The sequence below is a fragment of the Chenopodium album genome, chromosome 12 (assembly GCF_948465745.1).
Source record: "Chenopodium album chromosome 12, dcCheAlbu1.1, whole genome shotgun sequence".
NCBI classification, from domain to species: Eukaryota; Viridiplantae; Streptophyta; class Magnoliopsida; order Caryophyllales; family Amaranthaceae; genus Chenopodium; species Chenopodium album.
Window position 1 is genome coordinate 34,811,316 of NC_137845.1, and position 12,933 is coordinate 34,824,248.

The 12,933-nt window shown below is 35.6% G+C and overlaps 1 protein-coding gene and 1 pseudogene across 2 annotated transcripts; both read left to right on the plus strand.

Annotated features, from left to right (window-relative positions):
* Positions 1-390: 390 nt before the first annotated feature.
* On the plus strand, positions 391-5,925 carry LOC145570495 (nuclear transcription factor Y subunit B-8-like). The gene is made up of 7 exons (XM_081629610.1): positions 391-622; positions 794-1,029; positions 1,138-1,267; positions 1,400-1,405; positions 1,504-1,578; positions 1,680-1,730; positions 5,598-5,925. The coding sequence occupies exons 2-7, from the start codon at positions 815-817 to the stop codon at positions 5,634-5,636; spliced, it is 516 nt and encodes a 171-aa protein (XP_081485736.1). The 5' UTR covers positions 391-622; positions 794-814; the 3' UTR covers positions 5,637-5,925.
* Positions 5,926-7,111: 1,186 nt separating this feature from the next.
* LOC145572326 (hydroxyisourate hydrolase-like) lies at positions 7,112-10,967 on the plus strand (annotated as a pseudogene). The gene is made up of 12 exons (XR_014096789.1): positions 7,112-7,404; positions 7,568-7,631; positions 8,110-8,165; positions 8,286-8,358; positions 8,443-8,517; positions 8,630-8,704; positions 8,820-9,094; positions 9,572-9,688; positions 10,136-10,350; positions 10,466-10,500; positions 10,592-10,685; positions 10,786-10,967. The product of XR_014096789.1 is annotated as a hydroxyisourate hydrolase-like (transcript).
* The last annotated feature ends 1,966 nt before the right edge of the window (positions 10,968-12,933 follow it).

Sequence of the window (12,933 nt, forward strand, 5' to 3'; positions counted from 1 at the left end):
TACAAGGAGAAAGATGTAATACTTCGTATTAAAATGTAGCTTTCACTTTTTAAACTGCGAAGTACATAAAAATAAACCAACAAAAGTTGGTTCAAGTGGAACGCAGTACATAAAAATAAACCAACACAAGTTGGCTCGAGTGGTAAGCAATTTGATGTCGCTTAAGAGAGGTCTCGGGTTCAAGGCTCACCGTATGAAAAAACTATTGTTGGGAGACTCACCCACCATAAGCTAGGCGTGCTACCCGAATCGGATCCGAATTAGTCGGAGCTAAGTTCTGGTTAACTTGCTAATAGGGGTGAGGATGGATCCGATATCCGAATGCTCACCCCTAGCTACTAGTTGCTAATTCATTTTTAACCATAAATAATTCGGCATGTAAGTAGATTATTAACTTTAGTATTGTAGTACTATTGGAGATGAAAAAAAAAGAAAAAGTGAAAAACGACGGACGGTGTTGATAAGGCATATCTGGAGCAAAAGGGGAGCATCTGAGTCGTCTCCTAAATCCTAATTTCTCCAGCGTCCGATCTTCTCTTTCAACTACTCTCTCTCTTCATCGCCTTCAACGCCGATCCATCTTACGCTTCTCCTTTATTTACGCCACTTCTCCAATTCATCGGTAAGTTCCTTGCTTCCTCCCTTATTATTCTTCTCTCTTATTCTTCTTCTTTAACTCTTTCCCCTCACTCTTTCTCTCTCCTCTTTTTCTCTCATCATCATCTCTCTTTCGCGCTTCTATTCATGGCGGTCTATTTCAATTTCGATTTTGGATTGACGTTTGGATTTTTAGGGTTTAATATTTCAAATTTATATGGCGGATGCACCGACAAGTCCAGGAGGTGGAAGCCATGAAAGCGGTGACCAAAGCCCGCGTTCCAATGTTCGTGAGCAGGACAGGTATCTTCCTATTGCTAATATAAGTCGGATTATGAAGAGGGCTTTGCCAGCTAATGGTAAAATTGCTAAGGATGCTAAAGAGACTGTTCAGGAATGTGTTTCTGAGTTCATCAGCTTCATTACTAGCGAGTATGTTTGTCAATTTTGATTTTGTGTTTCGATTTCGTTTCGAGATTATTGGGTTTGTGTTGTTTGACTTGTTGGTGTAATTTTATATTTTTGTGATTGATTGTTTAGGGCTAGTGATAAGTGTCAAAGGGAAAAGAGAAAGACCATTAATGGGGATGATTTGCTTTGGGCTATGGCAACTCTAGGGTTTGAAGAATATATTGATCCACTTAAGGTCTACTTGACTCGTTACCGAGAGGTATAACTATTGTAATTATTCATTGGAAGAGGTGGCTTTTATATGAAATTTACAATTTTGGATGATGATTAACTAAGTGTTTGTTTGTGTTTCGTGGTTGCTTTGTCTTTGGATTACTGCTATCTATTGCAGATGGAGGTGCGTATCTCTGTGCTAATTTTGTATACAAATGGCGGGTTTGTGATATGGTAATTGATTTTGCTTACTTTGAGTTTGGTGGTTGTGAATTTTGATAGGGCGATACAAAGGGGTCTGCTAAGGGTGGCGAAGCCTCGGGCAAAAGGGATGCAATGGGAAATCAACAACCTCAGGTAGAGTTTACTCAAGTTCTATTATGTAATCATCTGGTGTAGTTCGATATCTCGTGAGCTAACAGGTTTGCTGCTGTGATTTCTGTTTTGAAATTTGGCAGCTTGCTCATCAGGGTTCTTTTAATCAAGCCATGAACTATGGAAACTCGCAGGTAACTTGCATTTTCATATATAGGCGCTGTAGGATGTGGTCATGCTCGTCTTCTGTGTTTTGAATGTATATTTTATTTGAAAACGTTCACAACAATAATCCCAACTATCAGGACTAAACAAAACTAGAGGGTATCTTCCCAAGATGCACCTTTGTGGCAGGGAACCTGTTAAACTAGTTAGTTTATTTTTGTTATTTTTCTTCTTTTCCTGTCCTTTGATCCCCTTCTTTCCCATCCTTAATTGATACAATCCCTTGCCAAACTCTTTCGTAACTCCCACCCCTTCTCAGGTAACAATCATTCCCTCTCTTGTTCAACCCAAGCCAATAATTACTTCCTCTCCTTACTAAATCAATTAAAAAAATAAAAAAAATAAAAAAAATAAAAAATAAAAAAAGCGCACTGAGTGTTGAGGCACTAGGTGAATGGGATACCTAAATTGGAGGTGCAGAACTATATTTTTCATTCCATAATTTGCTGATATCTACTTTCTTGGTACACTTACGGTTTGGTGAAGGTAGCAAACCCATTTTTAGATTTGAGATCCCATTTACAGTTAGCCTCCTAATGACTTCTTTCTCAATTTGAAAAATTGCAAAATTGAATTGGAGTAATGGTGTATGGTTGTTTTATTATTCCTTACTCAAACTATTATTCTATTATTTTAATACAAAAAAAATTATAGAATCCATTGTTCTAGGTACTCTAGTGTAGTCTCCCATGCTGCCTAATCGGTGATAATTGTATATCTATGCAAAACAAGTGGGACCCGTAAGATTAATTACCAAATTATCCGACACCCTTACCACCAACCAAAACCTTCAAAATCCAAAATCATTATAATGAATGGTAATTCAACTAAGAGTGAGAATAAGAGCGAGAGAAGGTGAGTACATCATAGCAATAAAAATGTAGGAGTTTGAGGGATGAGATGTATGAAGAAAATTACAAGTTCAATGGAGGAATAGAGGATGAAAAAAAGGGGCAATCGTTGGCTAGAGTTTTTAACAGAGGTGGAAGGGACATTTTAATATCAGACGGCAGCAGAGGGAGAAAAGTAAGCTCCCAGGTGTGTGGTGGTGGAGCTTTGGTGGGAGGAGTTTTTGGTGTATGTTGGGGATGAAGTCCAAGGGGAAGAGATGAGTTAGGGGCTGATCTTTGTTTTGTTTTGGTTGGTTTGTTTGCTTAAATTATTTATTTATAGATGCGAATTACATAATATTACGTGGCCAAGTGATCTGCGAGATCGGTTGATGTACGTAATTGCTTCATTTTGGGAGGAACCTCCCATAGTTGGAATTATACTTAATACATCATGGTTGGAAGCTTCGCACAGATATGGGAAAGAATAGCCATAGTTGGAAATTATTCATTCTAGAAGTCAAATTTGCATATGTTTATTTGTCTCTTCCTTTGTGTGTCAGAGATTTAAAATGTAGTGTAGTGAAAGTTTAGTTTGGGCTTTTGTCTTTGCATTATTCTTGAATAACCAATGTGGCAATGTCAAAGGTTAGGATGATTTTTCATCTCTTTGTTGTGTTGGAAAGTTTAAACTAAAGTATAGTGAAAGTTCCATTTGAGCATTTGTCTTTGGGTGTAAGTGAGATTATCATAATGAAGTGGGGTTTGCGAAATTTTTCTCTTACATCATACTTTGTGAAAAGTTGAGTAAATCAAGCAAGATTGGAACATTATAACCATTCTGTAAAATTAGTGAATCTATTGACACCTTTGTTTTATTTTTCATACCATTACTGTGACAGTCATGTTGAAAGATGTTTATATGGAGTGGTTATGTGTAATCATCTTTTAGGTATGAGATTTACTTAATTTTTTCTGGTTGAAATGATTTGTCTTGGGCTATGTTCTCTTCATCTCATTTATGTTTACTTATTCTTGTTTAGACCTCCTTGACCAAGCTAAAACCTTAAAAGAAAGGGCTCAAAGTTAAACTGCCTCTTTTCTATATCATCGAGTAGACTAGGTCCAAAAATACTGACCAAACCAGAGCTATAGAGGTTTTTATCTTATTTTATTTGTGAAAGCCCAAAAGGTAAAGTAATCAGACTTGTTGAATTTGTATCTATTTATTTTTCACTAGATGCGGTTGCGGCAGATTGGTTCATGTGTGTTTTGAGAAAGGGGAGGGTAGGTGAGGGAGAGTTATCCAAAATTTTTCTTTTTAATTAACTGAATTTTACCATTAAATATTGGACTTTTAAAGTTTTCCTTGAATGTTAATATTATTAATTGGCACATTGGCCCTAATGATAATAGGTGTAGTTGGTGTGGGCCACAATGGCCACTGATGATCACAAGCATTACTGAGTGCACTCTGTACATAGAATATCGTCCAAGTAATCTCTAAGTAGGCTTTTCTTGATAGGGGTAAAAAATAGACGCCGGGGGGGGGGGGGGGGGAGGAGGGGAGGGGGAGTGTGAGATGAGGGTCTTCTTACTGCTGTACAATCATAAGAGAATATCAGGCCCTTATTACTGCTGTACAATCATCATAAATTGCAATTGGGGTTTCAATCAGGGCTATCAGGCCCTTATTACTTATTAGAAAGCAACTGACTGGTCTACTACTTCATACAAAATATTATTTGAAACATATAGTGAACAGTTTGTTTTCGATCATTGCAATTTTGAAAATTGCTCAGTTGAGACTTTCAACTTTGTTGTCGTTCATAAACAGGATCTCATGTCAAATGCCTCTTTTGGCTAAGAATAGTTGCTGTGCAATCATTAAGAGATGTGGGTCTTCATGCTGCTGTACAATCATTAAGAGACTGTTAGCCATGATTCTAAATTAGACTTTCAATCACACCTTTATTAGAAAGCAACTGACTGGTCAACTACTTTAAACAAAATAACTTTTAGAAAGTATAGTGAACAATTTGGTTTCAGTCATTGCAATGTTGAAAATTGCTCATTAGAAACTTTTAACTTGGTTGCTCTTAAACAGGATCTCATGTCAAATGCTTCTTTTGTCTAAGAATAGTTGCTCTTGATGCGTGATGAAATGAGGACTGACTGACTGTGAAACCTGGACTTCTACCTTGAATTATCTAGGAGACATTACCATTAGTATGATGCTAAATCTTGGATTGGTTTCTGCTATGCAACTGTAATTTGCATAAATTCAATTGATAGTTTATATTGTAAGATTGTCATTGGGGACATGGTATCATGTCATTTATTGGGTGATTTCGTAGGAGAATTATGCCTTGCAGTTTTCTAAATGTATTGTCCGTTTGAATAATGTTTGGAAGAAGATGATTTTTCTTTCATCTTTGTGGTCTCTTGCTTCTGGTTGTTGTCATGATCTTTTTTCCCCGATCTTCTTGCCATCAATGTTCTTTGAGAGGACTGTCAACCCCTTTGTGCTGTGTCCTTGATTATGAAAGTAAAAAGTATTCTGCACAATAGTCACCGAATGGCTTTTCATTTGGGCTTGAGATATATGTAATATTTAGGACCGCCAAGATTTAAATAATTTAACAATTGGTAGTTGCTTCTTATGGTGTTTCTAATTTTTCGCAAAAAGGTTCCGACACTATAGTAAGTGGTGTAACTATCATGGTATGGTTTTAAATAAGCTATAATAGATTTTGAGGCTTGTTCTGTTTGCTTATAAATTAGCATAATGGTTGAGTTATTTCGATGGGAGAGATTACCATAGCCTACTCTTACGCTTTAATATATCTGAGTTTTTATTTTGGGTATGTACATCTGTAGGTCAAGATAATCTTAATCTTTCTGAAAGTATGTGTAACTAGTTTCATCTGCTGATCTGCATTTCAACTTCACAATAGGTAAGATTTGCTCTGATTGATAAGGTTAAGAAATTGTTTGTGGTTGCAGGCCCAGCATCTAATGGTTCCTATGCAAGGCCCGGAGTAGGTATTACCTGCAATTCATTGATATTACATATAATTGACAATTTCAATGACGGGGAGTTTTATTACCTTCCCACTGAAGTCTGAAGTCGATTTCATCAGTGCTATAGGAAAAACTTATATCAAGGATACTTTTCTCATTCTTAGCAATTTAGGTTTTGTAGGCGCTGTTTGTTTCGTTTATCAGGTAAGTCTGATAGTTCTGTATATGAAATTGTGAGTGGTTTGTCGCTAAGACGTATAAGAGATCCTACTTATATCGACTTTGAGTGATGCATAATTTATTATTATTATTCTTTTTTTTTTTATTATTGATCGCATCATTTTTGGCAGGCTCGTTTTCTAAGTTTCATGTTATCTAAGCAATAACTCACCTAAATTTTGTTAAAGGTAATTAATAGGATACGCTGGTGTGCTTAACTTACACCCAAAAATAAAACCTTATTGAAATAATTTTGGTGCAGGACTGGTTTTGGTGCTAATACTGGTTTTGGTGCTAGGACTGGCTTGGATAATTTTCAAGTGTTAAAAGTGAAATCGCATCCCTCTCTACTCTAGCATATACCTGTATTAGCAAGCCATCAGCAAACATAACGGTGTGTAATCTTGAGTTCTTTTGGACATTTGGGACGGCTTTTAAAGTCGGGATAATCGTGAGTGTTTAAGCATCTACTTAAATACCTTAGGCCAACTAAAAAAAAAAAAACAAAAAAAGAAAAGTTGTAAAAAGGAGATAGGGGATCTTTATCCTGATATATTAATGCAAATGTTCAAATAATAAAAACTAAAATTTCACTCAAATTAAGCAAATATTCAATTTGAAATAAATACTTACTATACTACTTCATGAGATTATATTCAATTTAAATATACTTACAAAATTTTTTAGCAAATATAAGCAAATATTTCACTAAATTTGAGCTCTATGTCATATAAATAAATAGCTTGATATACTAATACGAATATTGGGACAAAAGTTTACACTTTTAGCACATTAATATTCAACATTTTCAGCACAACGTTGCACATTCTCAAAATTAAAATTGAGCTGTATTATCAATAAGTTGAACATGTCTCTATATCATCAGCCTCTCACTCGTTCCTATTCCTAGTAGGGTTTATGGTCACGTTATTATCGTACACCCCTTTTGTGCCGTTTAGAAATTTCATCGTATGTCGATGGTGAATACTCTAAAGCGCATTAAGGTGTCAATAAGGTTTATGAAGTACCAACCTTAAATTCTAAACTGTGAATTATAAACAACAATAATTTTACAATAATAACAAAATGATTCTTTAAACTTGTGATTCTAAACCTCACGCTATATCCACCACTCTTACTCGGCATAAAACATCTGAATTGAATATTTGAATTAAAATATAGTGTAAAAATGAAGTTAGCACAACTAAAATAAATTGAACTTTTGAAGCTGAATTAAACTTAAACAAATATAAAATGGGGAGAAGAGACCTAACATATAATTTTGGCCTTTTATTTTTTTTTTTTTTTTTGAGGGGATATAATTTGGCCATATAAATATAAGTTATAACAGACTGACAAAAACCAAATTTGGGAAAGACACGAGAGAAAGAAAAGAAAAATAAAGTGTGGAAAAATGCAGAGTATTCGCTTCCTTATCTCTTTCTTCATCACCGTTTTCATAATATTGGTGGATGAAACAGTTGATGTTGGCGCCAAAGTGTATAACCGTTATGATTTCCCGCCTGATTTCATCTTCGGTGCTGGAAGGCCTGGAACTTCGTCTTATCAGGTTCACTGCCTTTTCTGACTAAATTATTATTTGAAGTGAATTTATGATGGACTAAATTATTTTTGATGTTTTATTTATACATATAGTATTTATTTATTTATTGATATTATGTATTTATTTGTTCTTTAAAAATAATAATACAACTTGATTTGATTAAATGAAGGTGGAGGGAGCAGCATTTGAGGATGGAAGAAAAGCTAGCATTTTTGATACTTTTGCTTATTCTGGTATTATTTCTGCCTCAATTATACTCAACTATGAATTAAATTATTCTTGCTCTCTTTTATAATAATATTTTTTTAGTTGAAATTGGGAAAGCACTAATTAACAAGAGCGACAACAAAGGGCCTCTTCTGTTCAGCTTAATTTCAGTTCAGTTCAGTTAGTTTAGTTCAATTCTAATCAGTTCAGTTCAGTTCCTACCTTCCTTCTCTCATAAACAATTCATTTCAGTTTAGTTCAGCCTCAATCAATTCAGTTCAATTCAGTTGTGTTTAATAAATCGGAACAAGCCCTAAAAGATGTGATTGTGCAAGCAACTCAAGTGTTAATGACATGATTTTAGTGTAGGAACATATATGATAAAACTACCCTTCAATTGGATTTAATAGTATATAGAAATAACATGTAAGACTAATTCAAGATAGCCAAGAGCAATATATGTAGTTATTAAATTTCGTATTTGGTCCTACTGAATACAATCAGGCCGATTTGAGGATGCAAATGGAGACATAGCAGCTGATGAATACCATAAATATAAGGTAATGTAGTAATGCAATTAGACCCTTTTCACATCTTTACTCGATATTCTTCGGAATGACATAATAAGTTTTAGAGCTGATAGATGGCTTTTTATGTATGTTGTATTGTTGTTTGTTTAGGAAGATGTTCAACTGATGGCGAAAACAGGATTAGATGCCTATCGTTTCTCCATATCATGGTCAAGACTTATACTGGTATATTCTTTACATCTAAAACCTGGCGAATACTCATAAGTGATGAATGTCTTTTAAGCTCAAAGTTGTAAGAATCCTGTATCAGATGGCAGAGGACCTGTTAATCCCAAGGGTGTCGAATACTACAACAACCTCATCAATGAGCTCGTTAGTCACGGTAGATTCTATTTTTCCATCATTAGTGCAATTAGAAATAAAAAGAGAGAAAAGGACAAAAGAATTATAATGTGGCTTGATCAAAGTTATATTTGCTTCATTTCGATCTGTAGGAATCCAGCCTCATGCTACATTATTACACTTGGATACACCCCAAGCGCTTGAAGATGAATATGGAGGGCTCCTTAATGAAAGAATAGTTCATGCAATGCTTTCGATCTGAGTTTCTCTATATGATAAAGTTTATCTCTGTGCTAAGTTGCTTACACTTTCTTTAGTATAAGATTCTACATTCTAACATATGTCATGCATACAGCGATGACTTTACAGCATATGCTGATGTTTGCTTTCAAGAATTTGGTGATAGAGTTCGATACTGGACCAGTGTCAATGAGCCAAATATATTAATCATGGGTGGTTATGATTTTGGGAACTCACCACCTGGTAGATGTTCGTAACCTTTTGGCCGTGGGAACAAATGCAGTATAGGAAACTCAACAAGCGAGCTATATATTGCTGCTCATCATATACTGCTTGCTCATGCATCAGCCACTAGGCTGTACAGAAACAAGTATAAGGTATGACTCTTACAAAAAAAATGACACTATTACCTTGCAAATAAAAGTAAAAATATGACATGATTTTAATAAAAGATCATTGATAATGATAATGATTTTGGATTGGTCATCCTCTCCTCTCCTTATGAATATTTAAGTAGTGATGTATCCGGAGATTGAAGTCATGTAACCATGACCCCATGCTAAGGTAACGTCTTCTTATGGACATCCTAAACTATGACATACTAGTTTGGTGTATGTTTTGTTTTTCAAAAAAATAGCTTGCTGTTATATGATCAAGATTTTGGCAGATTCCTTGACGCATACTATGCATATCACATTGATGCTTTATATATAGCATCCTGAATTCCTTATACAATCATTGATCTCCTATACAATTTCAGGCACTTCATCTTTGACCATATATATGAGGTTGATTTACTCGGTTAATTCTTGGTACTTATTAGAGTTTTATCGATCTCTTTACTCTAAATGCAGGCCAAACAACATGGCTTCCTAGGGTTCAATTCGTACTTGTTTCATTTTTTTTCCAGCTAGCAATACAACCAAAGATGTTAAGGCAGCAGAGAGAGCATATGTTTTCTTTAATGGCCTGTAAGTTACAAGAAGCTCCATAATATTCATACCATTAGACCTAAATACTTCTAAGGCTTCTCTTTTTGCTATATTGAAACAAGGTTTTAGGATGATAAGTTACTATAATTCATTACTTTACATAATGGCCAATAAGTTTATAAGTTATAAGAAGTGAGGAATCTTCAACTAAATTTAGTTTCAGTTGGTCAAATTTGATGTGATCTGGAAAATCATAGTTTTATAATGTAAAATCTTTATCATGAGCACATTCAGTTTATGTAATGAAGAAAAAGTTTGAATCAACTAGACTCATACTTACCTTACCTGTAACAAAGAATTTGAGCTCAACGGAAATCAGATGATGAGAACATGTTCATATGGGTTTTTCATAACCTCATCTCATTCTGGTATTGTACCTCTCGGACTCACCAAGGATTGTTTTCTGTCTTTTCTGTCTGTCATCAGGTTCATGGATCCTTTGGTACATGTAGATTATCCAGAAATAGTGAAGAAGACTGCCGGAAATAGGATTCCATCGTTCACCAAAAACCAATCAGGGTTGGTTAAAGGATCCTTTGACTTCATTGGGGTTAATTATTACGATGTAATTTCTTGCAAACACATAGAGCTGAAGCCAGAACCAAGCGATTACTATGGTGATATGGCAGTAATTATGACATGTACGTCTTGTGTTGCTAATCTCAATTCCGATCCTGCAACTACTTGGATGAAGAATTCATAATCACTTTTGGTTATTATTTGTGCACAAGGCTGAATTTATGTCTATTCTTGCAGATTATAATCTGAGTACAGTTGATCCATACAGAATAGTAAGGAATTTGTTTGATGCTCTTATACGATAAGTTCTACACATTCCTATGAGTATTTCTTTCTCTAAGGTTTCTTTGTTTTGTTGCCTAGATTGAATATCCTGCTTTACCGTGGGGTCTACAAGGAGGGTTGGAATACTTCAAGAATGTTTATGGAAATCCTCCTATATATATCCAAGAAAATGGTTATTTTCTCTTCCACTTGAATTTGATTTGCATCTTAATATGGAGACATAGCTCGATATTTGACTGATTTTACGCAATTGACATGGGTTTAATATGTAGGCCAACTCTTGGATCATAATGTTGCAGTGTATGACCAACCTCGGATAGAGTACCTGCAAATAATTATTGGTGCTGTACTTGATGCAATAAGTTAATATCTGTTTCAACTAGTTCAAACTGTTGAAATTCTTCGGAAAATGTCCTGTTTCATGAAACAATGGGATATCAGTTGTTTTGTTTAATGTGATGCATATGATTGCCAGAAGAGTGACTTGTGTGGTGATCATGAAATGTCTTTTCAAACCTAAGGTTTGTAACTGATGTAGATAATTGGAAAATAGAAATCCATTGTCATTTAAGAATTTCATATCTGCAAACCTAAATGCTCTTAAAAAAGAGCAGACAAAAATCCTACTAAGGTAGTACAAATACTATCACCAAAACAAAAGACTAATCAACTAAACCTGGCCTAAGTGGCCTTCAAATGGAGGCTAGGTACTACAGATCAATGAGACATAAAAGTTTGAGGGCAACTGTACTAGAACTATATTAAGGTTGAAGAGAAGGCTGGTTGTTATGGTTCACTTTTAAACATAACTTTACCACCTATGGTTAATCTTTGATATCAATCTTTGTTGAACTTAGATACCCCTTTGTTTTTTAATATTCTGCAGAAATGGATCAAATACAAAAGCCTACTTCGTTTGGTCATTCGTGGATTCGTTTGAGATGTTATTTACATATAAGAAAAGCTTCGGAATATGCTATGTTAATTTCAGTGATCCGAATCTACCTAGATACCCTAAGATGTCTCAAAAATGGTATTCGGGGTTTTTGAGAGGGGAGAATGTTACCATAGATGACGAAGGAGCCCAAGTAGAGAACAATATGCACACCATCATTTAAGCTGCTAATGATATGGATCATCAATTCTCTAGCTAAGGTTATTGTAATATTTAGAATATCTCATTTGGCCCATAGCAATGCATTGTTATCTACTTCATACAAAGTACAGTGTATATAATAGATAAGGACATTCATGGTACATTAGGACATCCAATAGTAAGCTTATGCAAGTTTGAAAGTTCAGATGTGATTGTATCACCTACTATTGGTTGTACCACAAGAAAAGGAGAAAGTAGAAAGTATATGTCATATGTCAATCTTCAAGATTGATAAGTGGTATCAATGTCTTCTTACAATTGATAAACTATCTCATAACAAGGGATAAATTTTTTCGTAATTCCAAATGATAAGGGAAAAAAAAAATGAGGAAAGCAAGCTGAAGCTGGCATGTGTAGAACCGAGCATCCATGTCCCTAGTTAGCCAAAAGATCAGCTGTTTGATTTGCTTCCCGAAAGCAGTGTTGAACAGAAGCCTGCATTTCATATTGTTTTTCCTACCAGGAAACTTTTTGTGAGACAAAATCGGTCAAAATATCTATTATATTTTTTTTTTGTTTTCCTTTAATGAATAAACTGTTGGGTTTCGATGAGTCTAACTCACCGCGGAACAAAAACCCGACCCCATGACCCGCTCACAATTAATATAACTAAAACGACATAAATAACAAGAAAGAGAGAAAAGACATTCTTACCCTTGCCGCGTGCTTCGCTCTCACTCGGAGCTCTTACTTCAAAGCCAAGTCTTGCAAGCGCAGAGACCTCCTACTATGTCCACCCGCAACTCGACCCCGACCGATCTCTTACTTGGAGTTTAGCCAAGTCGGACCAAAACACTACTCGGTATTATATGAACTTAAAGGTTTTCTCTCAAGTGGAGATACCTTATTGAGTTCCTACTCAAGTGACTTTCTCCAAATCCCAAGGTGGGTATTTATAGAGAATGTCATGAGAGAATTCCACTCTCCCATCAATGTAGGAAAGTTGGTAAAATCAATTTTTCCTTTTTAATTTTAAATAAAAAATAAAAGGAAATAGCAAACAACTAATTAATCAACAAGTGGCAATTACACAAGGAGAGGTTAGGTGAGGATCACAAGGGGGGGACTAAGATCCTTGCTCCCCAAGGATCCCCAAAACCGGCTGCTCTTACAAGCCGCCACGTGGCGCCCAGCCTTGGGCACCAAGGCTCGCCCAGTTGGCGGCCTTGTGTTAGGCTGGGCCTGCCCATGCTATGGTGCGGGAGGGCTGCTGCCTTGGCCCAGCAGCGAACACCAGCACGCTTGCTTGCTGCTTGCTGCTGGG

Coding starts and splice junctions, on each gene's coding strand:
- LOC145570495 (XM_081629610.1), top strand. CDS start 815: ATGGCGGATGCACCGACAAGTCCAGGAGGTGGAAGCCATGAAAGCGGT. Junction 1,579..1,679: donor TGGGAAATCAACAACCTCAG/GTAGAGTTTACT, acceptor GAAATTTGGCAG/CTTGCTCATCAGGGTTCTTT. Junction 1,731..5,597: donor TGAACTATGGAAACTCGCAG/GTAACTTGCATT, acceptor TTGTGGTTGCAG/GCCCAGCATCTAATGGTTCC.